This window comes from Castanea sativa, chromosome 3 (assembly GCF_040712315.1).
Source record: "Castanea sativa cultivar Marrone di Chiusa Pesio chromosome 3, ASM4071231v1".
NCBI lineage: Eukaryota > Viridiplantae > Streptophyta > Magnoliopsida > Fagales > Fagaceae > Castanea > Castanea sativa.
The window spans coordinates 21,986,213-22,012,663 of NC_134015.1; the positions used below are offsets into that span (position 1 = coordinate 21,986,213).

At 37.3% G+C, this 26,451-nt stretch overlaps 2 protein-coding genes across 2 annotated transcripts; both read left to right on the forward strand.

Moving 5' to 3' along the window:
* The first annotated feature begins 9,480 nt into the window (after nt 1–9,480).
* On the forward strand, nt 9,481–14,795 carry LOC142629598 (cysteine-rich receptor-like protein kinase 43). The gene is made up of 6 exons (XM_075803607.1): nt 9,481–9,810; nt 9,907–10,046; nt 10,695–10,905; nt 13,209–13,443; nt 13,544–13,694; nt 14,176–14,795. The coding sequence occupies exons 1-6, from the start codon at nt 9,747–9,749 to the stop codon at nt 14,620–14,622; spliced, it is 1,248 nt and encodes a 415-aa protein (XP_075659722.1). The 5' UTR covers nt 9,481–9,746; the 3' UTR covers nt 14,623–14,795.
* A 9,747-nt stretch (nt 14,796–24,542) lies between these two features.
* Nucleotides 24,543–25,747, forward strand: LOC142626862 (HMG-Y-related protein A-like). The gene is made up of 2 exons (XM_075800570.1): nt 24,543–24,789; nt 24,894–25,747. The coding sequence occupies exons 1-2, from the start codon at nt 24,706–24,708 to the stop codon at nt 25,383–25,385; spliced, it is 576 nt and encodes a 191-aa protein (XP_075656685.1). The 5' UTR covers nt 24,543–24,705; the 3' UTR covers nt 25,386–25,747.
* Nucleotides 25,748–26,451: the final 704 nt, after the last annotated feature.

Consider the following 26,451-nt stretch of genomic DNA (forward strand, 5'->3'; position numbering starts at 1 on the left):
CCATTTAATAAGGCCTCGGTCCTAGTTGGATGGATTCAATCATATCTTTTCTCAAAAATGACATCCTTCCCGAAGACAAAGTTGAAGCAAAAGGTACGTCGAAAGGCGCCGCGTTTCCGGTTGTCCGAGGACCGAAGCTATACAAACGATCCTTTTCGGGACCGTATTTGTTGTGTGTACACCCCGAATCAACAGAATCATTACCGGAGGAATTGCATGAAGGGATTTGTGGGAGTCATACCGGGGGAAGGTCCTTAGCCCATAGAGCCCCGACTCGGGGTTATTGGTGGCCTAATATGCAAGAGGGAGGCTCGTGATTATGCCGTAAAGTGTGATCGCGTCGGAGGTTCGCCCCTAATATCCACCAACCCCAGGGGTTCTTAATCCTCTGTCTAGCCCTTGGCCTTTCGCACAATGGGGCTTGGACATTGTAGGGCCATTCCCGAGAGCCGCCGGAAACAAAAGATGGCCGCTCGTAGGGACGGACTACTTCACTAAATGGGTCGAAGCCGAGCCCTTAGCCAATATCCGAGATGTTGATTCCAAGAGGTTTATTTGGAAGAATATTGTTACTAGATTTGGTATACCACATACTCTTATCTCGGACAATGGCGTTCAATTTGACAAAGAACGCCTTTAGGCAAGATCGTAGTGACATGGGCATCACAAACGGATACTCTACCCCGGCTTATCCTCGAGGAAATGGACAGGCCGAGGCCGTTAACAAGGTCATAGTCAACGGGCTCAAGAAGAGGTTGGATGATGCGAAAGGCGGATGGGTAGAAGAGCTCCCTCATGTCCCGTGGACGTATCGGACCACTCCGCGCAGTCCACCGGAGAAACGCCATTCTCTATGGCTTATGGAGCCGAGGCGGTGATACCATTGGAGTCCGGATTTCCTACTCTAAAGACAAGTTCTTTTAGTCCAGAATAACAAGGAACTTCTAGAGAGAGATCTTGATTTACTTGAAGAACGGCGTGAGGCGGCCTATGGTCCAAATGGCTTATTATCGCCAGGAAGCTAAAACAAGGACATGATGCCCACGTGAAACTAAGGCCACTTGCGCCCGGTGATCTTGTATTAAGGAAAGTTGTAGGCACTTCTAAGAACCCAAAGCATGGGGTAAGCTAGGACCTAATCGGAAGGCCCCTACCGCATTGTTTCAATAGCAGGCGTAGGGTCGTATAGGTTAGTTGACTGGATGAACGAGTTGTACCACGTCCATGGAATGTAAATAATCTTAGAAGGTATTATTATTAATCAAATAAGCTTTTGGCAATTAATGTTTCAAAGTTATAGCCGGCTCTCATATTTGAAGTTACCGTTCTAAAGAATCAAACGAAACTTGGTTAAGTGTAGTCCTCGGACCACAAACCTTGTGGAAATTGATGTCTTATCATTTGTTAAACAGTAACCTTAGTTATGCCGGTCTTCGGACCTCCTACTTTGGGAAAATTAACATTTGAAGTTACCGTTCTAAAGAATCAAACGAAACTTGGTTAAGTGTAGTCCTCGGACCACAAACCTTGTGGAAATTGATGTCTTATCATTTGTTAAACAACCTTAGTTATGCCGGGTCTTCGGACCTCCTACTTTGGGAAAATTAACATTTGAAGTTACTGTTCTAAAGAATCAAACAGAAACTTGGTTAAGTGTAGTCCTCGGACCACAAACCTTGTGGAAATTGATGTCTTATCATTCGTTAAACAGAACCTTAGTTATGCCGGGTCTTCGGACCTCCTACTTTGGGAAAATTAACGTTTGAAGTTACCGTTCTAAAGAATCAAACAGAAACTTGGTTAAGTGTAGTCCTCGGACCACAAACCTTGTGGAAATTGATGTCTTATCATTTGTTAAACAGAACCTTAGTTATGCCGGGTCTTCGGACCTCCTACTTTGGGAAAATTAACATTTGAAGTTATTGTTCTAAAGAATCAAACAGAAACTTGGTTAAGTGTAGTCCTCGGACCACAAACCTTGTGGAAATTGATGTCTTATAATTTGTTAAACATAACCTTAGTTATGCCGGGTCTTCGGACCTCCTACTTTGGGAAAATTAACATTTGAAGTTATTGTTCTAAAGAATCAAACAGAAACTTGGTTAAGTGTAGTCCTCGGACCACAAACCTTGTGGAAATTGATGTCTTATCATTTGTTAAACAGAACCTTAGTTATGCCGGGTCTTCGGACCTCCTACTTTGGGAAAATTAACATTTGAAGTTACTGTTCTAAAGAATCCAATTTTAACTTGGTTAAGTGTAGTCCTCGGACCACAAACCTTGTGGAAATTGATGTCTTATCATTTGTTAAACAGAACCTTAGTTATGCCGGGTCTTCGGACCTCCTACTTTGGGAAAATTAACATTTGAAGTGACTGTTCTAAAGAATCAAACAGAAACTTGGTTAAGTGTAGTCCTCGGACCACAAACCTTGTGGAAATTGATGTCTTATCATTTGTTAAACAGAACCTTAGTTATGCCGGGTCTTCGGACCTCCTACTTTGGGAAAATTAACATTTGAAGTTATTGTTTTAAAGAATCAAACAGAACCTTAGTTATGCCGGGTCCTCGGACCTCCTACTTTGGGGAAAACTAACATTTGCAGTTAAACGAAAGATTGCTTAAGATTCGTCTTCGGACTATGACTTTGCTTAAAGTTAACTTCTGATTGTGTCTGGATGTTAATACCTTACTGTTTATTAACTCGGATCTTAAGTTTTATATCTTTAAGTATTGAGTGAATTTGTGTAAGGAATGGTCCTCGGATCTTACATCCTACTAGAAACAGTGTTATGCATTATAAGGGCTTAATCGTTATATGAAGTCCTCTTTCCTTTTTTATCAAGGCATTGTTCAAACGTGTTAACTATGTCACCTCGTATTAAATCTTTAGTAATATACGCATGATTATGTGGAAGTTACAATTGTGCAATCCTTGGAGTTAGATTTTTATACTCTGAGAAACTTTTGATATGACTTAATGGGAAAACTTTTGTAATAAGTACACAAAGAATAAAGAAAAAGCAGACACAATCCAAGTGAAAAGCAAACGAAATTGTCTTTCATTAATCAAGTTGAATATACATTACAATATATAATTCAAAAACAAAAAGAATGGAAAAAGAGAAGCCCTAAGCTAAGTCCTAAGCTGTTGGAGGAGGATCTTGCTGAGAGGTACTAGTGCCCTCGGTCTTTCTCAACTCCACCAAAAGGAGTCATAACCGCTTTCCTTTATCCGCTGTCTTTGTTGGAAGGACGTTGGGTTCCACTATCCGGTTCAAGTCCTTCTCTCGCATCTACTCCTCCTTCCTTTTCTTTATTGGAACCAAAAGGTTCTCGTAGGATCAGAATCCGCCGTGGGACCATCGGAGGTAGAACAGAAGAGTTGTCTCGTGGGTAGGAGTAGCAGCAGGAGTTTCTTCAATCTCCCGTATTTCTAGGGGAAGCCAAACGTTCTCGGACTTCCTCAAATCCGAAGACCGGGGAACTCCTGCTACGTTTAAAGCTTCCCCCATACTTTTTGACGGTATTCGCGGCATAAAGCCGCGAATTCCTCTCTGTCATTGTTCCTCGGTGGTCGCTACCCCTTCGTCAAAACTTGCCCGCTTGGCAGCCCCTGAAGAGAGAGTTGGAAGGAGCCGGCTTCTTCCTTCATCGAAGCCAGTTGTTTCTTCGCATCCGAGCACTCCCTTTCGAGCTTGGGAGAGCTCTTCATTTCTTTCCTTAAGGAGTTTGCGCTGTCCTTCTATCCGGGTCTCCATGGTCTTCAAGTTTGACTCGACCCCATTCTTCTCTCTCCTCGGCTCTGCTACCTCCAAGGTCGGCTTCTCGTTCTCGGCAAGGGCCGTACCTAAGGTCTTCTCGCCTCCACCCTAACTTCGAGCTCAGCCCCGGCTACTTTCCGAGCGTCTTCAATAAACTTTTCAGCTACAAAGACCTCCTGAATAGCCTGTAAAAAAGCATGATGGAGTTAGGAATAACAAAAACCAATTTAATTATAAATATTGTTGAAGGGAGAAACACTTACCAGCGCTAAGTCTCTTTTTAGAGAGAGGAATAGTTGTGGTTGGCCCATCTTTTCCAAGGTCTCCATGTCCTTGGGCAGCAGAAGAGGGCGTTCTAGGGCCTCGGCCAGGTGGTGGGCGTGGCCTTGTTGAACTGCCCTTATACTGGACTGGCAGGAGATAGGAGCGCCGTCCAGCCTTAGATCGGGGGACCAGGTGGCCGGTGCTCGGTGCACTACAGCCTCATCCCTGATTTCCCCGAGTTCAACTCGACGGGATCTACCCTTGCCCTTATCCAGCTTCTGCTGATGGGCCGGGGGGAGTTGTTGGCGTGGCTTCTTGGGCTCTTTATTAGTCGTCCCCTCATCATCCCCCTTCCTCTTCTTCTTGGGATCCTCGGCTAGCGAGCGCTGGGCTCGAGGGAGGAGGAGGAGGAGGAGGTAAAACTGGGAGAACTTGGGACGTCCCTTTTTTCTTCTTCTCTGCAACTTTGGCAGCCCTATTAGTGAGAAGACCCTACATTCGTCCCATGTCTTCTACGGATTAGTCCTCGGGAAGGGCAACTACAAACCCCTGCAATTCCGCAGGCCTCGGTGGCTTCTTCTTCCTCGTCGGAAAGCACTACAAACCGGTTCCCACGAGGTCTCTCGGTGTCTTCGAGATGGAATTGATCTATCTCGTCGTCAAGGGTGTGTGAAGAAGACACACCGCTCTTCCGGAATGACACTGTTTGTGCGTGCACGGCAAGGGGGACCGTCGCTATCGCCCGGTTGTACGAACGGTGTTAGGAGCGTCCGGGAGGTCACGGTCGTCCAAAAAATGGCGCCGAGCTACGTTGATCCTCTTCCGTCTTCGGTCGCCTGCAATAATGGCGTCCTCTATCTCTTGGAAGTCTTTGGAAAGGGGAGTGTATCCGAGAATGAGGTGAGCCGCCCGGAGTTGTAAGTCTTCGCTAACGAACACCTCGGAGCGAAGTACCCGGTTTAAATCGGCAACGTTACAGTGACTCAGGCGAGGACGCACGTGCCGCATCCGCAAAAAAGACGTCAAAACAAACAAACCTGGTTAGATTCACACAAATATTTAACAAGTCTAAGTAAATACAAATACGCATTTTTGTGTGTGTGTTAGGAGAAGTTGTGTTGTGGGGAGATTAATCCTACGGCGTCGCACCTGGATCCCCCCACTGAACTGGGCAGCGAAAGCCATCGTGCCAGTTCCCGGACACGATCAAGTAGTCGTCCTTCATGCCTTTGTTTGATTTGGGCAGACAGGAGATTAGCCTAACGGTGCTAGACCGAGATTTCATATAATAACCTACTTTAGAAAGTTTGTGGGACTCATATAGGAACACGACATCGTGCCATGTGAGGTTTAATCCCATCTCGCTCGTTTAGAGCATCTACACTACCTAGAACTCTAAAAAAGTTTTGAAGGCATTGGTAGGGACACAACCAGTGGTTGCGAAGGTACTCCCACAATACGGGTTTCAATGGAAGGGTCATACCACCCACAATGAAGGCTATCATAGGGATGATAACCTCTCCCTCTTTCCTAGAACCGGCCACGGCCGTTGCCGGCGGTATTCTAACCCTACGTCGGCCGGGAATATGGTATTTGGCTCTAAAGCCTTCCATCCCAGCGGCGGTATCAACTAGACACTTGAATTTTCCCATTACAGAGAGACGATAGACTAAACTTTAAAAGGGAGAGTGTTTGTATTGGTAGCCGAGGACAAATATTGAGGAGAAAAGGTTTAGAATAGGAGCAAGAACTTACAAGGTTCAAGATGTGCAAATCTCCACGGTTTTCTCGCGAGTAAGGTATGATGGCTGATGTCTTGATGGGATTACCCCCTGAGGAATTAAATGAAGGTGCGGGTTCCCGAAGCGTCACGACGTGCGAAAAGGCGGCCTCGAAATTATGTCTGTCCCGCCTAAAATTTTGTGGAGTAATGAGAACCGTTGGATGCCCATCTCACCGTTGAACGTGGGAGATAAAGAGTAACTTACAGTAATAAATGCGCGCGTTTTCGAAAATAAAACCGCCAAGTGTCATCTTCTGGGACGCAAAACGACTTCCACACGTGCCATCACTTATAAAGTGTGTAGAACAGGTTCTCGTCGGATCAAAACCCTATTTTTCTCCTCGGACGTGGAAAATTAGAGTTTTGAGGGGCTATTGTGGGGGGTAAAAAGATCCTGATGGGAACATGGGCCATTTGGGCCGTGTTAAGGAGGGCCGACCTGACCCTGAGTTTGGAAATTGTTAATACTATGGGTCGGCCCATGCGCCGAGGGTCCGAGGACCCAGCCGAGGGTGAACTTACCCTCGGACCGACACCCGCAGAACCCGGACTTCATGGTACAGGTTAGGGAATGACACGGTCAAGACCAATGGTTAAAAGGGGTGAACCCTTGAATGCCCCAGAAGCACCAGTGTTGAAGAAATGTCAAAGACAAAGGCTGCTACCTCCACATTAAAGACCCTGCACCTACCACCCTGGCCGCATTAATGGGGAGGTGACACTTAAACAGTGGAAGGGAAACTTCTAGTTACTGTTCAAAGGCACTAAGAAAAGAAATATCTATACTAAGGGAGGAGTTGGGGGCAACACGGGTATAAAGTATTAAGAAGAAGAGCATTTAAGAAGGGACCTAGAACAGAAATGAGGACGGAACTTTTTGTAACCTAAAAAGAAAAAAGACAGAGAGAGAGATAATATAAGAACAGCTCTCGGCTTACGTCCGAGGAGACCTATTTACATTACTCTTTGCTGTTTCCTAATACTGGCAATCTTTAGTTTGTCATTTAATCTTCACTCACTTCTAACCTGGGTTTCAAGCCCACTCTCTACAAATTTTCATTGTTTAAGGCTCATTGGGCCTGAGCCCATAACTGTTCTTGGGTCCAGGTGCAATTGTGCACTTACACTACTACACTTAATAACATTTAAATAAACTCCTAATTTGGTCGAATTTATATATAAATATTAGGGTTTATTAGAATTAATTGTGTGTAATTGTGTATATTTTTAAATATATAAAAAAATGAAGTGACATATTAAGATTAGAGGAATAAAACATTGGTTTTACCTCATATTCTTAATTTAATATTTTTTAGTGGAAAATAAGTCAAACTTAAATTTTATATTCCTCCAAATTTTATTATATCCCTTGTCAATACCAAACGTGACATCCTAACATATCCAATTTATTCATATTTTAATCATCATGTTATAGAAATATGGAGATCCGAAAGTGTATTTCCATTGAAGAGTAATTGGATAATGATCGAAATTTTGAATACTGGTGCTTGGCGGTCATTTATGGATGGGCAGATGAGCAGGCGCACTCTTTAAGTCTTTATAACTCAATATTTATTGAGAGCTAATAAGTGCATGCATAAAAATTGGGATCAGGTGCAATTATTTTTAATGGTTGAGTTAATAGTTGGAAAAAGTATCTTTTAATTTCGATCATTGATTTAAAAAAAAAAACTTTATGAGAAATAAAAATAAAAGTTAAAAAAATAAAAAGTAAAAATTTCAACCATGCACGGATGCTATAGTAAAGATTATGACTTTTTTTGGTTTTTTGTCTAGACTAATGACTAGAGATTATTTACTGAAAGCTGAAAAATGAAAACACTGTAGAAAAATAATTTTTAAATGTGTAAATAGTACTATAGGACCCACTTTTAATTAAAAAATTGCTAAAAAGTACGTGAACAGTGTGCGCGCAGTACGTGAACAGTGCACGCACAATAACTTGTCCCCTAAAAGTAGAAAAGACAGCAAGGAATAAAAAAATTTTTTAAAAAAAAAAGAAAAAACGTTGAACGCTGAACGCATTCAACACTACCCACACCAGTCTTCAAACTCCAAGTTTTCTTTATTTTCTCCTTTTCTTCTCATAAATCTTGTTTACTTTAAATAAATCAACAAATGTATATCACCAATTTTCTTTTTAGTATTTTCATACATTATGTTAGTTCAACTAGTAAGTTTCTATTGGTGAAATAAAGAGATCTGGAATTTAATTTTCGTCTATACTAAAATCTCTGATGGTTGAATAAAGAAATCTAGATTTAATTATCGTCTACAATACACCAAAATATATGATGATTGAATAAAGGAATTTAGGGCTCAATTTCCATCTACATAAAAAATGATTGGTGTTTTGGTTCACTTGTTCACTCTATGATAATTGACTTTATTAATTACGTTAATTGAACTAATATTTAAAATTGATTAGGTGTGGTTGTACTTATTTTTTAATATGTGATAAGATAACGTGGTATATTGAGATTGGAGAGGTAAAATATTGGTTTTACACCACATATTTACAAAACTTAATTTTTTTTTTTTAAGTAGAAAATAAGTCAAACTTAAATTTTTTTATTTTTCAAAATTTTATTATATCCCTTGTCAATTCCAAACGTGACATCCTAACATTTCCAATTTATTCATAATTTTAATCATCATATTATGGAAACATGGACATCCGAAAGTGTGTTTACATTGAAGAGTAATTGATTCTAAAAAAAATAAAAAAAGTTGAAGAGTAATTGGATGATGTTCGTGAAATTTTGACTATTCGTTCTTGGCGGTCATTTAAGAAGAGGCAGATGGCAGACTTATTACTCTTTCTTTTTTTCTTTTTTTGGCTAAATGGCAGGCGTACTCTTTATTGGGAGATAAGTGCATGCATGGATGCTTTTGTCAAAGATTAAGACCTTTTTTGGTTTTTTGTCTACGCTAATGACTAATGATTATTTACTCAAACTCCAGGATTTCTTTGTTTTCTCTTTTCCTCCTCATAAATCTTGTTCACTTCAAATAAATCTACAAATGTATATCACCAATTTTCTTTTTAGTATTTTCATATATTACGTCAGCTTAACTAATAAAAATTTTAATGGGTAACTAAAGAGATTTAGGATTCAATTTCTGTCTATACCAAAATCTCTAATGGTTAAATAAAAAAAAATTAGTTCAATTCTCGCCTACTCCAAAATATCTGATAGTTGAATAAAGAAATCTGATATTCAATTTCCGTTTACATTAAAAATTTAATGTTTAAACTCCATTTACATCAAAAACGTGTCTTGATTCATTTATTCACTCTATCATAATTGACGTTATTAATTAAGCTGGTCACGATTAAAAATGATTTTTTTTAATTAGAAAAAGCAATTGGTCTGAGGATTAGTTGGCATATTATTGAAAAATTACAAAGGTGGCTTAACAATTTGATTTGACATTTTTCTTTAATATTTACACAAGTAAAGAAAAGAAAAGTAGTAGCTCATAATCATATTTATATTTATATTCATATTCGTACATTGGCTCGTGGCTCCTGACTCCTGCCAACAAGTCAAGAAGGGGTGGTCCTCAGGTCAACACGCTCACAAAATTTCGTTTTGATTTGTTCAGACTTTAGATGATGCTTATCTCTCTCTCTGTTCCCATACTAATACAAATACACAAAAACCAACGCACAGAAACTCAGAGAAAAAAATATATAATTGGGTATCATAAAAAATATAGAAATTTTCATTATTATCTCCTACCTTTCTTTCTCACGGGACAACGTTTCCTACGAATTCTCGAAATCCCAGGAATCAATTCCACCGGGAAAAAAAAATTCTATATACAAAGAAAAATAATTAAAAAAATTAAAAGAAGAAGAAAAGTCTTCTTCTTTTTTCATGGCCTAGTTTTGGGAGCCAGAGAAAGCAATGAGCAAGTCGAAAAAATTCGTTCAAAATATGTTTAAGCATTTCAGATTCGGTTCAAGCAAAGGTAACAAGCAAAACCCATTTCGTATTTTTTTGCTTATTGTTTTGTGATTGTTGCTGACCATGATGTTTTTTTTTTTTTTTTTTTGGGTTTGATTAGAGGGAAGCAATGAAGAAGACTTGGAGAAGATAGCTCAACAAGAACAGAAGCTATTTCCCTTTGAGACCTTAGTTGCTGCTACTAAAGATTTTCACATAACTCACAAGCTTGGTGAAGGTGGCTTTGGACCTGTTTTCAAGGTAAGATTAAGATCCCTCTCTCAATTGGGTTTCCCAGAAAGTTTAAAACTTTGTTTGGTTTCTGAGAAAGTAGTAGATTTACTATTCTTGCTGGGGTTGTTTGGCCTGGTACTAATTTTCTTTTTCTCTTAATGTTTTTGTTATTGGAAACATTTATATATCAAAAGTAATTTCATATATATCAGAAAATGCTTCAGCCGTCAAGGTTGATTTTTTTTTTTTTTTTGTAAGTTTTTTACTTTAGCATTTTTATTTGCGTTTTGAGATGTAAAAAGAATTGAAAATGACGAAAATGCCATATTTTCTATAATCTCTTCGCATTATATTGAGTTGGTACAATGATGCTACTCGAATTAATAATTTGTAGGACTTAATCGACTTTATGTTTCTCTTTTTTTACTTGTAACTAAAGCTATGGAAGAATGAAATTTTTACTTGTTGGTAATGGTAACAGAAAGATCATACTAACAATTTAGAAGAGAAAATGCAATCACTAATATCATGTTTGCATTCCAGATGATAATGATTCATCTAGCTTGAATGTGTTGGCTAGTCCTTACTCCCTAAGGGAGAGAGTTTAATTGGTATCTTTGTAACCTAAAAGGGCATTGAAATTTCTTCTAAGTTCTGGCACATTTTTGTCTATAGGGGAAGTTGGAGGATGGGAGAGAGATTGCAGTGAAGAAGCTCTCACACAGCTCGAACCAAGGGAAGAAAGAGTTCATGAATGAGGCTAAGTTGTTGGCACGTGTCCAGCATCGAAATGTTGTGAATTTGTTGGGGTATTGTGTCCATGGGGTGGAGAAGCTACTTGTTTATGAGTATGTCGCTCATGAGAGCCTTGACAAGCTTCTATTTAGTAAGTTCTCTGTTACTCTCTACTGCTTTTCTGTCTTAACATTCATCCCCCCTCCCCAAACCCCCTCTTACTCTCATTTTCTAATATATTGGAATTTACTATTTAGCAATTGAATGAAACACAAAGAAAATTGCCGTATATTTAGGTTCCAAGTTTATAGTAACACAACTGCTATAGTATTAGTGTAGTAACAAAATGAAAATATTTTGAGCATCTTTGCTAGCTATGCATAATTTACATCTCAAATTTTTTTCTTTGTTTTAGTCTTTGCTATTTATAGCTTGCACTATATTAGTCAGAATCACAGCTGCTGAGTTTGCAAAAAAATCACCAATTTTTTATGCATTTCAAAAGAGTATTGGCTGAATAGTTTGGTCAGATTTCTTATAAATCTAATCCATATTAAAATGGTTTAAAATAAAACAAATGCCCAATTCTCTTAAAACCCAACTCAGGTCATTTCAATTCTTATTCCAATTTGTTCTGGTCAGCCATGTTATATGAGCAATCAGAAACAACAACAGTCATGAAACATGCTCACCCTTCAAAAAAAATTTCATTATAACTTTTGAAGTCTAGAAGAAATAGTTAAACAACCGCTTTAATTAAATGGAAATGATAATAGACATTTGCAGAAATAACCTCAAAATCTTTTTTTCCCCTACATCTTTATGTAGGCATGTTCTAAGTTGGATCAGAGTATGATGCTAAGTATGGAATTTCACATTTGCCCTTTGGCAACAAGTGGCTTCTGATACTACAAACTTTAGATGCTAGTTCATATAAATACATGCTCAGAATGTCGTAGACCTCTGTTGGGGATATTCATGAGAGCCTTTCATTAGAAGTTAGAACCCATAATGAAATGTATGTGAAAAGATATTATAAACAAAAACATCCACTAATACATGTATGGGATTTTGGTATAATCTTGTCATGTTTTTCTTCTTCTTCTTCTTCTTCTTCTTCTTCTTTACCAATAGTTTTTCCCAATATTCAATTCTGCAATACCAATTGTCACCTACAATTCTACAAAAGCATTGCATTAGCTTTAGCTGATATTTTTGGTTCACGTAGTAGTCATTAAATACTTACTTACATATGATGTCTTCAGCTTAATCTTTGGTGATTTAAATGTTTTTTAATAGGTTTATGCATCAACATTTTGGAGACAAATAGCTGTACTTTCTTTAAAACACCTGTTAGTTGTGATGTCTTTAGCTTAATATTTTATGATTTAAACATTTTTAACAGGTTTATGCATCAATGATTAGGGCACAACAAGTTGTGTTTTCTTTATGGTTGCGCTGGGAGTTAAGGATTTAAAATCAAAGGAATTGAAGAATAATTGCTTTTGTAAATTACTTGATTTTAATTTAACAACATATGATAATGTTAGCTTCAAATATTTTGTTAAAAAAAAAAACCTCTAGTGATACTATAAATTTGAAATAATATCTTGCACCTAATCATTCAAATTCACATATAAATTAAGTACAAACCCCTTCATAAATTTCATCAACAGGAAAAAATGAATCATTTCATACTTTATTCAAGTCAGTTAAACTAAAGATTGAAATCCAAATCCTTCTTTCCATATACTTTTATCCAAACAAGCCATAAAGGAATTAATTATATTGTGAAGATTATGAATTATTGCAAAAGTGTAAAATGTGGGGTATATGATTTTATTGATGGAAAAGATATTTCATCATGAAACAATGGTTGTATTCATAGAGCAAAAATCATTAGAGTGGATGAGCAAGCTAACTTGAATAGGTTCAAGTAGTATGTATGGAGTTATCTTAGTTATTGAACCTCTGTTATAGCTTTTCTATGCCCCCTTTTTATTTGTGGTTGTCAAAATCCTTTAATTCTTTTTAAAAAAAGGATGTTTAGTCAATATCTTCATTTTTCTTGTTTTCACCTTTTAGATTTTTCTTCTTTTTTTGGGTGTGTGTGGGGGAGGGGAGGTGGATGTGTGAGGGATATTGAGAAGGAGACGGCTCTTTTGAAGGAGACCGTTCTTGAGACCTTGATTGACCCTTTATTTTGAATGTCTGTTCTAAGCTACCAAAACCTGAATTGTGCATTTTTCTTCATTAATCCTGTAGCACAATCGTGGTGGCTTATAGTGGAAGACAAACAACAATTTTTAAATCCGATGTCTCTACCCACTAGGTTGATTAACATTTAAAATATTGATTTAGATGTTGGTCATACATTTTTTTTCATATGCTTGAATAATAAATCAATGTACTTTATGGTCATATTGATAGTTATTGTTTTGGGTCAAAGTACAGAATCGAATAGAAGAGTGGAAATTGATTGGAAGAAGAGGTCTGACATAATTGCTGGCATTGCGCGGGGCTTGCTTTACCTTCATGAAGACTCACATAATTGCATCATCCACAGAGACATCAAGGCAAGCAATATATTACTCGACGATAAGTGGGCCCCTAAGATTGCTGATTTTGGCATGGCCCGTCTCTTCCCGGAAGATCAAACACATGTTAACACCCGTGTGGCTGGTACCAAGTATGTTATGAAGCACTCTAATTTATTTATTATCTGGCATGAATCAAATGCTTTGGATAAATGTTTTTCTAACTCTTTTATTTCTCATTCATGAAAATAGTGGGTATATGGCTCCAGAGTATGTCATGCATGGTCATCTATCGGTGAAGGCTGACGTATTCAGTTTTGGGGTTCTTGTTTTGGAGCTAATTAGTGGCCAAAGGAATTCATCATTCAATTTAAATGTCGATGCACAAAATCTACTTGACTGGGTAAGATAATAATCCAAGCGATTAATTAATTTGATAATCTCATAATCTTATGATTTATGATAAGCCAAGTAATTATATTCTTCCCCTGGTGGGCCTTGGTCAAAGTTGGTGTGCTTTTTATTTTACAGCCCAATCAACATCGTGCACTATGATGTGTAATCTGTCCATAGTTTTCTTTAAACAAAGAAACATGCGGAAGACATTTTATACTAAAAAAACCATCGACAAGAAACCTCATTACGGAACCTTTTCTTGTCTTATAGATCAGGTTTATTGTAATGCAAGGTTTGGCAAACTTAGTCAAAATTAACGAACCAAGAATCCCAGTTCTCTGTGAATGTGACATGAACTATAGGAATTGTAGCAAATTCAAAACTTTTATTCAGAAAATATTCTTTTTTTCCCACTTCATCAAAACTAGGCTTAGCTTGCTTTTATTAATTTCATTTCTGAGCTGTATTGTGGTTTATTGTTTCTACAGACATACAAGCTTTACAGGAAGGGCAGGCACATGGAAATCATGGACCCCGCATTAGCATCATCAGCAGCCACTGAGCAAGTAGCAATGTGCATTCAAATAGGGCTGCTATGCACACAAGGCGATCCTCAACTACGACCCACCATGCGACGTGTGGTGGTAATGCTATCAAAAAAACCTGGCAATCTGGAAGAGCCAACGAGACCTGGAGTACCCGGATCTCGATATAGGAGATCTCGCAGGCCTCCTGGACTATCATCCACTGGTGGAACTTCTGGTGAATCTGATTCCCGTACTTTTGATTTGAGCTATTCTACTGCATCTGCAACTGCAACCGCAACTGCATCTGCAACCGCAACCACAACTGCATCTGCAACTGCAACCACAACTGCATCCACTTCAGTTGCCCCGGAATTAGACCGTCGTGGGAAACGTCCCATGCAAAGTTAGTCTTCATTCTAAGAGGAGATTTTGTAATTCTTTGTTCATTATAGATATGTTTTTTTTGTCTGTTTATATGTAAGTATATAGTTCACGAATGCAGTGTAGATTTTTTTTTTTTTTTGTTAATGATTATTTAAATTCTTTTATTTTATATATGAGAATAGAAAGGCTTCATAAAATGTGTCTCAAACATTTAAATTTCGTACATATATAAGACCAGTGAGGGGTAGATTATAGTCCCTATTGGATGTACAAATTTTGTAATAAAAACTTGTCATTGTCAAATGCATCCATTGGTGAACACGATTCAAGAGAAATGTTGTAAATACAACAATTTTCAAAACATTTTTTACAATAGTTGAGTTGGCAAGTATTTTATTGATTCTTATTTATATTTTTTTAATTTCTTCTTTTAATCTAATAATAGTTGAGTTGGTAATTGTGGAATTTTTTTGGTGACTCTAGATTTATTGTTGTGCAATCTACTCAATATGGTCTCTTGTTTCTTAAAAAAAAAAAAAAACCTCGATATGGTCTCTTTGTTATGGGGTAAGCTGAGAGTTTGATGCTCGAACCTTGGTCGTTGACTTGAGTGGGAGGAGATTTTGCTATGGCCCAATCACGAAGACTTGGGTTTTCGTCTCAAGCCCAAACGTTCCAAAATACATCCGAGTCATCTGACTAAATAAAGAGGCCCATCAAGCTTTATAGAGAAGTCTGTGAATGTAGTAGTTGGGCTGACTCTAAAGCCTAACGTGTGACGGGCGACTTGAGCCTAAGTACCCACTTTGTATGGGGCTTCATTGATCAGTAAGAGCTTGTTTTGGGTTTCATTTAAATATTTATTTATTATAATTAGGGATGGCAATTTTGCATCAACCCGCTTCGTCTCTTGTAGGTTTTTCCTGCCCCGCAAAGGTGATGGGTGAAAATGGGACAAGTTTTTTCCCTACACTCAAAGGCAAGGTGGGAATGGGTTTAGGCTTTTTAGCTCGGCTCCTTCTTCATCCCACCCCGCTTTACTAGTGTTAAAAACTTACTTTATACTAATAAAATTTTAAATGCACGAACATTAATACTTTTTGTTTTTATTGTAGTATTGTATTGTTAAATACTTTGGATATATAGCAATATCACTCCTTACTAAAAAGTAGTTTGATTTTAATGTAATAGATTTAATTTTAATTTCTTGTAAATTCATGTTAATGAAACATTTTTTATTAAAAAAATGAAATAAGTGTGGGGCGAGGTGAGACAGATTAACACAGAGTAAAGTTTTGTAGAGCGGCTGAGTCCCGTGAGGCCCCAAGGGGCAGGAATGGGGCAAGGTAGTTTTCCCCGCCATACGAGGCGGGGATGGGGCAAGAGAAAACAAGGCGAGGCGGGGTGAAAAGCTTATTCTACGGCCTCGCCCTGCTCAAATGCCATCCCTAATTTATAACTAATCAGATTTCTCTCTTTTTTGGTCTAAATATGAAAATAATTAATTATGGTAATTATCAATATTCTTTAATTTATTTTCTAATATTAAATTTATTAATTATTATATTTATTAATATGTAATTATTATATTTTGATAATTTATTAATATGTAATTATGATATTTTTAAAGTGGATTTCTTCTCTTAATTTAAAAAAAAGTTATGTCCACAACATTTTCACAACAAAGTAGTAGTTGTTAAGAGTTGTTTTTGGTGGAGAAAAAAGTAATCCAGTAGTTAAATTAGAATAAATAGTAACTTAACATTTATGATTTTTTGGTGAAAATGCCATGGATGTAGCACTTCTTTTTTATTTTTTTGCATAATATGAAATTGATAATAATGGTATTTATTAATTTTATTAATATGCATTTATTATGATCATTTGTATGTGGAACTATCTATTATACCATTTTAAGAACATATGATGTGGCGATATTCTAATGGAATGTTTAAATATGTAATATAATCTAAATTTAAATAAATATAAATACTACAATAATGACATGTAAAATTATGAGGTCTCTAAATCTTACATGGTGCAATATTAAAAAATAAACCAAAAGTCAAACGTTTTTTTGTTATAGGGTGTGTGTGTGTGTGTATATATATATATATTATAGATTATAGATGTTATATTTGTTTTTGGTTAAATTATACGTTTGCTCCTCAAACTTTGAATTTTTTTCAAAACAATCGCTAGACTTTTAAATGTTTCATTTAAGTTCCTATATTTCTTTTTCTTTTTTTCCTCAAAACAAGTTCCTATACTTTTTAAAATGCTTCTCAAAAACTAAGTATAAATTCTTGTGGGGTGTGGGAGGTAAGGGCCGAGGTTTAAGTTTCCAGGAGGGAACTTCACACACAAATACACTTAGATTAGGCTAAAGTAGAAATTCTGCCTTGTATAAAAAAATATATAAATAAATGCTTCTCAAAAGGTCCTTTTCATTAAGTGATAGATGAAAAAACTTGACATGGCAAACAAAATTCATGTAACTTTGGTCAATTAGTATCGTAGATCATGTGTCGAAAATTTTGAATACAAGGAAAAAAAAATTGTTCATGCTACTCCATAAAACAAAACAAAATTGGGAAAAATAACCTAAATTTTGCTCAACAAAACATATTAGGGGTTTTTCTTTTGATTTGGAGATATATAATTTAAATTGATTTGTTGTTGAAAGAATATTGTGCCTAAATTTTTAAATGAATCAAACTTTTAAGTACAAAATATTCGAGCTCCCCTTGACAACGAAAGTAAAATGTTCAAGCTCGGGTTGAGCTCAAAACGAGCCTACAAACAATGTTCAAACTCGAGCTCGTCAAAAAGTTCAAAAGCTTGAGTTTAACTTGGCTTGGCTCGATTCATTAGTCAAGTTGTGCTTAAGGCTCAAGCTCAATATCAAGCTTTTGAGCTTGAGATCTAACACAAATACATTATTAAGTCCATATTAAACATATTATCAAATCCATTTGGTTTGGACAAGTAGTCAAGTCCTCAATAAAAATTGATTAATGATTTACTAATTTATTTTTCAAGCTCATATCAAGCTTATACCAAACATATAAACAAGTTTAAGCTCGACTTGTTTATTATTGAACCATATTGTTCACAAGCTTGTTCATTGACAATCTTTTTGCCTAGGCTTAGCATGTTTATTAAACAAGTCTAAAACTAAGGTTGAAACTTGGCTTATATATAAACAAATAAGCATGAATGAGTTTTTTATCAAGCCAAATCTGAGTTGATGAACAATTACGGAGTTCATTTACTGCCCTAATTGTGCCATTAAGTTTTGCTAAAGAAATTGAAAGAAAATTTTACCCCAAGGCCCAATGTGATGCCCCAATTTGATTAATTGTGTGATGTGTGTGGGTGTGTGATGAGTCCCACATCAGATATTTACTAGGTAGATCTGTTCTTTATTAACAACTACAAGGAGTTTCAATTGTGACTAGTCCTTTTGAGGTATAGCATAGATGTGGCTAGAACTTTTCCTTTGGGTCGTTACATATAGTATCAAAGTCGGCTCGATAACCCCGTGTGGGCTTAGAAATACTACCCAACGAGGACATTAGGGATTTAAGTGGGGGAGATTGTGATGCCTCAATTTGATTGATTGTGTGATGTGTGTATGTGATGAGTTCCACATCGGGTATTTACTGGGTAGATCTGTGCTTTATTAACAATTACAAGGAGCCTCAATTGTGACTAGTTCTTTTAAGGTATAGCACAGGTGTGGCTAGCGTTTTTCCTTGGGTTGTTACATATGTGATTGTGATGCCCTAATTTGATTGATTATGTGATGTGTGTGGGTGTGGATGTGTGATGAGTCCCATATCGGGTATATACTGGGTTGAATTGGGCTTTATTAACAACTGCAAGGAGCCTCAATTGTGACTAGTCATTTTGAGGTATAGCGTAGATATGGCTATCGTTTTTCCTTTGATTGCTACATATGGTATTAGAGCTGGCCCGGTAATTCCGTGTGGGCTCAGAGACACTACCCCACAAAGTGAACCCTAACGAGGACGTTAGGTAAGAGTGTCCAATAACAACTGAGACCCGACCCACCTGGCCAACTTATCTGACCTTGCCCGAGAATCAGTCGACCCGGCGCCGGTGACGATTAACGGTGGGTCTTCGCCTCCAGAATCCGAAAACCGTGAGTAAGTTGGCGGGTTTTCTCCCCAAAACCCAACCGAATAGATAAAAGAGCAATTTTCGACAAAATTTTTTAGATCTGACGAGATCTCAGCCATTTCCGGTGAGATCTCAGCTAGATCCATTGAATCTCCACTGGATTTGGCAAGATCTCACTAGATATGGTGAGATCTCGCAGAATCTGGTGAGATTTCGCAGAATCTGGTGAGATTTCGCCAAATCTAGCGCAAATATCTCTGAAATGTTGCCGATTTCAAGAAAAATTCAGCGTTAACTCGCTAGTTTTTGGCCGATTTTGAGATCTCCAACTCCAACCGAACCAACCGCCATCCATTGAAAGTCAGATCCGCCTGATCCAATTAGCCACTCCGGTCGGTGGCGGGTTGAAATTCTGGGCATCCAATCTAGTCAGGTCGGTTCCGGGTTGGGCACAAACCCGATCCAGACTGACCCATGAACAGGCCTAACATTAGAGATTTAAGTGGGGGAGATTGTAATGCCCCAATTTGATTGACTGTGTGATGAGTCCTACATCAATAATTTACTGGGTTGAACTGGGTTTTATTAACAACTGCAAGGAGCCTCAATTGTGAATAGTCCTTTTGAGGTATAGGACAGATGTGGTTAGCGCTTCTCCTTAGGTTGTTACACCCAGCTTCAATGTGGGCACTAATTCCAACTGAAGTGAGTAATTTTAAAAATTTTGGGATGATTTGAATTGAAATTTTGGAATTGTTTTTGTATATAAATGAGAAACATTTCTGTGAGATACAAGTTTGATTTTGTTATTTGAAGTTTAAATGTGTTTCTACTAAGAATAATAATTGTGGTGTGGATGATTAGAGCTTTTATTCAATGGATTTGGGATAATAGTTGCTCGGGGTTAGTGCTTATGTGTGCATATGGGTTTGGAGAAGAAAAAAAGACTTATTAGATGCAAAGGTACAAAAGAACATATGAGAAAAATGGAGGGCTCAAAGAGGCATTTCCAAATTTAATGTACTTAAAAAGGCAAACGTATAAAGGGAAAAAACTGTTTAAGAAAGTATGTGAAAAGAACAACGAAAACAAACACAAATCCATCAACTCCAACATCCCACCAATCACCACTTTACACTAAACTGTAACACCACCATTACTTTTACTATTCTTACTACTATATCTTGAACCACCACATTATCATTGTCACCCTATAACCGAACCAACTAATGTAGAGTAGTCGACATAAACTTTCCTTGAATAAAGAGACTGTCTGAAGTCAATATGTAAGAAGTTTGTAAGGTAGGAAAATACTAGTACAAGTCAACATAAAAATGCATCAAATTTGGTGACATGAAGGGAATCATTTTAAGGATCAAGACTCATTGCTTTATGAGATGACCTACGCTGCTTATTCAAGCTTAATATTTATGGTAATTTTTTTTTTATCTATGGGATAGGGGTAAGTTAACTGAATTATTTGAACCTAAGACAATCAACAGAACCATAAATATTCATTTAGCTCAACAGTCTTCCTAAGAACAAGTCTTTTGATTTCCAACACTAATGGTTGGAAATCTCTGTGAAAGATAAAAATCCAAGTTTGCCTCAAGAACCTCATTTGGAAGTTAGTTTGGGAAATTATCTCATCTAGAACGGTTTTTAATAATAGATTCCCTCTCCCATTGCTTGATTGTTGCCTTTGTAACAATGCTCCTGAAACTCTAGAGCACTTATTTCTCCAATGTGATTGGGTGAAGAAACTATGGTTGTTAGCCTTGTGGCCTTAAAATTTGAGCAACAAGGAGAACCCCTCTATCCAAAATTGGGTCAAGTTCATTCTTAAGCCTAAAGCAATTTTGGGGTTAGAAGATGAATTTCAACTCTATGCAATTATTTTGTGTGATCATATTTGGATGGAAAGGAACAAAACTAGGGTTGATGACACTAAAAGTTCCCCAACTGATTTATCTAGGCAGATTTTCAAATCATATATGGAGCATAAAGAAGCATAGGATAGTCTACCAACGAAGCCAGCCAAGGAGAAAGGTTGGAAGCCCCATCCAAAGAATTGGGTTAGGTTCAATGCAGCAATTAGAGAATATAAAACCACAATTGCAAGGATAACCATAAACGAGAAAGGGAAATTATTATACACTAAGCAGTTGGCACCTAGTTACCCTCTCTTGGGTGAAGCAAAGGCTGCCTTATGTGTTGTTAAAAGGGTTGTTTCGGAAGGATTCATTAATATTGTTATTGAAGGCGATGATTGAAATGTTATTGATCCGCTGAGAAGCCCTGATGTGATCCCTTACTAGAGCATTAAATGGATTTCTGAAGACATTTTGTATTTATGTTAATCCTTTGTAAATTGTTCTTTTCTCTTTTGTGTATAGAGAAGATAATGCTCCTACACATCTTCTTGTCCAATGAACTTCTTTGTATGATTGGACTGGGCCAGTGCCTATCTCTAGCTTCCCTGCCTTGGTATCACACCAATGGGCCAAAATGGACCCAAACCCTCTCCTTTTTGCCTTTCCCCTTGTTGTGGTGATCAATAAAATATTTATTCAACAAAAAAAAAAAAAAAAAAAAACTAGCAATTTAAAAATTAAAATAAGGTCTCATCTATTTTATAACATAAACTAGAGTTTGTAGGATTTGGTTTGTAATTTTCTTTTGTGAGTTTTCCTATTTTCTAGACTAATTTAATGCTTAACACAAAAATGGGGTGTTCTAAAGGCTCCTAACCAGCCTAGAATCACCTTAGAGTTTTCTAAGTGACTCCTAACAACCCTATAATTTCTTTTCGTCATTATACACCTTGTAGCTTCCAAGGACATTTAGATTTTTTTTTTTAAATCATATTTTTAGTAGGGTTTTTCTCTTCTTTCTCTAGTTGACTCTAGAATTCTCCTTGTGGATTCAAAAGTTACTATCTTAAAGCATACATGTTCTATCTTGTGACTTTTTGCCTGCATCACCAACTATAAAAAAGATCAAATCCCCTCTCCTCCCCCTCCACCCTCTCAAAAATCAATTATGTGCCTAAAGTGAAATGGAAGAAGACCACAAAAAAAGAAAAGAAAAGAAAAAGTATCAAATACAATAAAAAGAGCTAGTCCTTCTCTTATTCTACTTAAAACCCTATCTTTGATTTACAACCCATTGAACAATACTCCCTCAATTTTGGCAATTCTCTCCACAGCAAATTTTACGTGCTCTCCGTTCAAATGTTGTCACCATAACGAAGCCCATCAAGTGTCGTGTCATCACGCAAATTTGTCTTCGACAATGCCCTTGTAGGGTCAAAAACAAATGCCCCTATCATCCTATATTTTCTTCCTTTAAAAAGAAAAAAAAAAATCCCTAAACTAATATATTGAGCAAATTTTGGGATTTCTCTCCAAGCTAATTGGTTGTGTGGAGCAGCATAAAGTACATGCATTTAAAAAAAAAAAAAAATGAGGTGGCTGCATTTTATTTTTATTTAAATTTGTTGACATGTAGGTTTCACATCATTAATTGATTTGCGATAAATTTTTTATTTTTTTAAATTGAATAATCACAAAAAAAGGAGGTTTGAATTTTGAAGTATTTCGTTGAAAATACTAAAATACACCAAAGCCAACATGAATCCAACCCAATATGTCCTACGGATATCAAAGCAAATTAAAGTGCGAATATGAGTCTTATTTAACTGAAATTAAAAACTTTTTGTTGAAAGCATAACAAAAAAAAAAAAAAACTAAATAATACAATGAGACTTATGAATAGTATCAAAAAGTGCAATAAAATCTATGAATAGTAGCAAAAATAAATTAAAATTGTAAATAAGCTAAAAATTTCAACCCATCTCACAGGATCTCTATATGATTTTTTTTTAGGCTAAAATACAAAACTGACCCTCTAACTTTCATTCATTCATTTCAATCCTTTAAGTTTTAAATTTATTCAATTAAGTTATTTCCGTTAACTTTTGTTAAATTTTTTTGTAAAAAAAAAAAAATGAAAAATACTTTTCAATCATTAATTGAATTTTTTTAATTTAAAAAATTGGAAGAAAAATTTATAAAATTGAAAAATTAACCACAACATATAAAAAAAGTTGATAAAAAAGCTTTAATTGAATAAATTTGAAAGTTGCTGCTCAAAATAAAAAAAGAATAATAAACTTGAAAGTTAAAAGACTGAAATGAATAAATACAAAGTTAAAATATTGAAATAAAATCTGAAGAAATTTAGAGGGTCAGTTTTGCACTGTATCCTTCTTTTTTATTGCAATTACGGATTGCTGCCTGTAAATCTTTTCACAATAAATTTAAATTTTAAGTGATAAATTATTACGAGTTATTAGTTATGAATTTGTTGTGAAAATATTATCGAAAAACTTAAAAAAATATATATCTATATCTAGGAAAGGCAACGGGTCGGGTTCGGGCCGGGTTTTTGCATACCCGGACCCGACCCGCGGGCCAAGACCCGAAACCCGGACCCGGCCCGATTATTAATCGGGTTTTTTTTTCCGGGGCCCATACCCGCCCCGCCGGGCCCCACGGGCCCCGCGGGCCCCGTTTATCTTCTTGGGCCCAAATCTAGCCTAACAAAAAATTTTTTTTTTTTGAAGCCCATTAAATTTTTTCCCTAAATTCAAGCATATTCAAGCCATTTAACATGGCCCAAATGCCAAAATTTGGCATTTAGGCCACATTATAGGGCAACCAAATCAAACCAAATTATAAGTTAATCATAAATCAACAAATCACAACTAAGATTTTAAATCAACAAATCACTTAAAAAGCTACAAAATAAATCCCACAAGTCTAGGAAATTACAAAATGTCTTATCCTCCAACTAACAAATGAAAAAGACTAAGAAATTCTTACAAAATGTCTTATCCTCCATAACCGGGTTTTTATCCGGGTCGGGTTTCGGATTTTTTTATAAAACCCGGACCCGACCCGAACCCGCTTCGGGTTTTTTTTTAAAAAACCCAGACCCGATCCTATTCTTTATCGGGCCGGGCAAAATCCGGCCCATTAGGGTCGGGCCGGGCCGGGTATCCGCGGACCGAATCTAAATTGCCATCCTTATCTATATCCATAAACATATCTTTCTATCTGTCTGATTTAAATAATTGTACGGAACAGAGGAGAGACTGTGCTTGTGTAAACTGTAAGTGCGTGTGCATGTCTACAGACAAGACACATGTCAGCTAAAAAGAGTGGCCAATCAACCAACCAACCAACATTGTTGATCCTTCTCAGTTCTCAACGCTCTCTGCCATGGTACCACGTACACCTCCGACGCACACAACCGTAACTCTGTCTCTCCTCCACCGTGGACCACAACACCCCCAACCCGGGTCCCACTTTCCGCACTCGGATGCTGGATCTGAGTCTTCGAATCTATAATTAAAAATCAAACAAGCTCAACTCCACGTGAACTATCACCGTGTCAAAATCCTATTGGCCCAACCGAAAATGTTTTCCCGCTTCTTCCACACTTTTAATCTTCCAACCAATCAAATTCTGAAACGTGTTAAACTTTTTTGCGCTACAGCTCATGCAACCTTCACCCCCCGAGTTACATTCGAAACGCTCTCAACAAGAGATGAAATTCAAAAAAAAAAAAAGAAAGGGGGCAAATTGGTAACTCCACAAAAGCGTTTTAAGCCACGTCATCGATCCGTGTGATGCGAACAAGAACCGTCCGATCATCACCCAAAAACACAACCCCCAGCCGTTAGATCATTTCAACCTAGGCTACCAGAGCAAGTGTCTCATCCCTTTTCCCTCGATCCAAATCCCTAACAAACCTCATTTTAAATCCAACCCCCCCCCCTACTCACTCTGCCTGCCTCTCCTACTACAGTTCTCTCTCTCTCTCTCTCTCTCTCTCTCTCACACACACTCACTCGCTCTCTCACTCACTCACTCTTAACTTGCATTTCTTACTCTCATGGCGACTGAAGAAGCCCCTAATCCTCCTCCAACGCTTCAATCTCAATCTCTTCCACCTACAACTCTACCGCTTTATCCTGAGGTATTAACTATAACTATGTACATAACTAAAAAATCTATAATTGACGGGGAAATTGATGTTTCTTAACTGTTGTTGTTGTTGTTGTTGTTGTTATGTTTTCTCAGATGATTATGACAGCAGTGGAGGCGCTGAACAACGAAGCGAACAAATCGGCTATTTCGAAGCACATAGAGACTGCCTACCCGAATATCCCAGCGTCTCACTCGACTCTACTGTCGCACCACCTCAACAAGATGAAGCAGAGCGGCCAGCTCGTTCTCGTCAAGAACAACTACATGAAGCCAGACCCCAACGCGCCGCCGAAGCGTGGTCGTGGCCGTCCACCCAAGCCAAAGGCGCCGATGTCGCCCGGCGCCGTGGCGTCTCCGCCTAGGCCCAGAGGCCGTCCGCCTAAGCCCAGAGACCCTTTTGCTCCGGTGCCTTCGCCTACCAAGAAAACCGCGTCGGCCGGCTCCGGAAGGCCACGTGGCCGTCCTCCTAAGAAGGCTAAGACCGCGGCTTCTTCGGTTCCGGCTGCGGCTCCAACTGGAGGCTCGCCGAGAGGGAGAGGAAGGCCTCCAAAGGTCAAGCCGGCTGTCGCGCCAGTTGGGTGTTGAGTTCAGCTCGGCTCTGAGCTGACTACTAAAGACTGAAGAGAGGGAGAGAGAATTTTTTTTTTTTTTATAATATTAGTTTAGTCTCTGCTAATTGATGTTTTTTCTTTTTTTTTTTTTAGCTTTAGCTTTATCTTCTTCTTTTTTTCTTTTTCTTTTTTAATTTCTCTCTCTAGCTTTTTTTTTAATTTTTTTTTAAATTTAAATTATGTGGTGGGTGATGTAAGGTTGTATGGTGGGGACTTGGGTCTAATGTGACTGTAATTGCATGTAAATCATCTCAGCGGCTGTTTAGGCTTTTTTCATTTGGAATTATCTCTCTCTAGGAAAAAAAGGGGTTAAAAAATTGAGGTTCATTCTGATTATATTTTTGTTTCACCCTTTGCTTTTTTGCTTTTATATATATTCTTTCTTTTTTGCCTACTTTAATATCATCAAGTAGGTACCTTTAGGGCATGGATTTTTGAATTTTTTTTTTTTCACTATGTTTCTATTTTTTAAGAGGAAGTGATTGTGATTGAGCATTGCTGTACCTTAGATGGAATCTCGCTAAAGGGGGAAAAGGAAAAATAAATATAAAGGTTATGGTATGGATGGACGCCCCTTTTCTTTTCCTTTATATATATATATATATATATATATAAACTGTGGGAAAACTTTACAGGTAATGTTGTGCAGTAAATATAACAGCATGTTGCCTTTTGGAGAGCACGCTTGAGTTTTTCAGGAAATTCCTATCCAAAGTTTGGGAATCTATCCTTATTTTAATTTGTTCTTCCTTTTGATGATTGTATAGAGTTTTTTTTTTTCCACTCTTTAGTCTTTTTTTATTTCGTATTGTGTTTCCTTTTTCTTATCATATGTGGGTTCTACAATCATGCGACATTGATTTGATGCGACATTGATGTGTTGTGAAAGAGACTATACATGTCTTTATGAATGAGATACCTTGTCCTTCTATTCTTAGTTCTTACATAGGGTCTTGATGTAAGAACTAAGAAGTCTTCAATTTGTTATAAAAGCCCAAGTTCAGTAGTAGTATTTTTTATAAATTAAGTCTAATTCAAAA

What these genes read in the sequence shown, in the direction of transcription:
- LOC142626862 (XM_075800570.1), top strand. Translation starts at nt 24,706, where the DNA reads ATGGCGACTGAAGAAGCCCCTAATCCTCCTCCAACGCTTCAATCTCAA. An exon ending in CTCTACCGCTTTATCCTGAG is followed by an intron (nt 24,790 to 24,893) that starts GTATTAACTATA and finishes ATGTTTTCTCAG; the next exon opens with ATGATTATGACAGCAGTGGA.
- LOC142629598 (XM_075803607.1), top strand. Translation starts at nt 9,747, where the DNA reads ATGAGCAAGTCGAAAAAATTCGTTCAAAATATGTTTAAGCATTTCAGA. An exon ending in GCTTTGGACCTGTTTTCAAG is followed by an intron (nt 10,047 to 10,694) that starts GTAAGATTAAGA and finishes TTTTGTCTATAG; the next exon opens with GGGAAGTTGGAGGATGGGAG. An exon ending in CCTTGACAAGCTTCTATTTA is followed by an intron (nt 10,906 to 13,208) that starts GTAAGTTCTCTG and finishes GTCAAAGTACAG; the next exon opens with AATCGAATAGAAGAGTGGAA.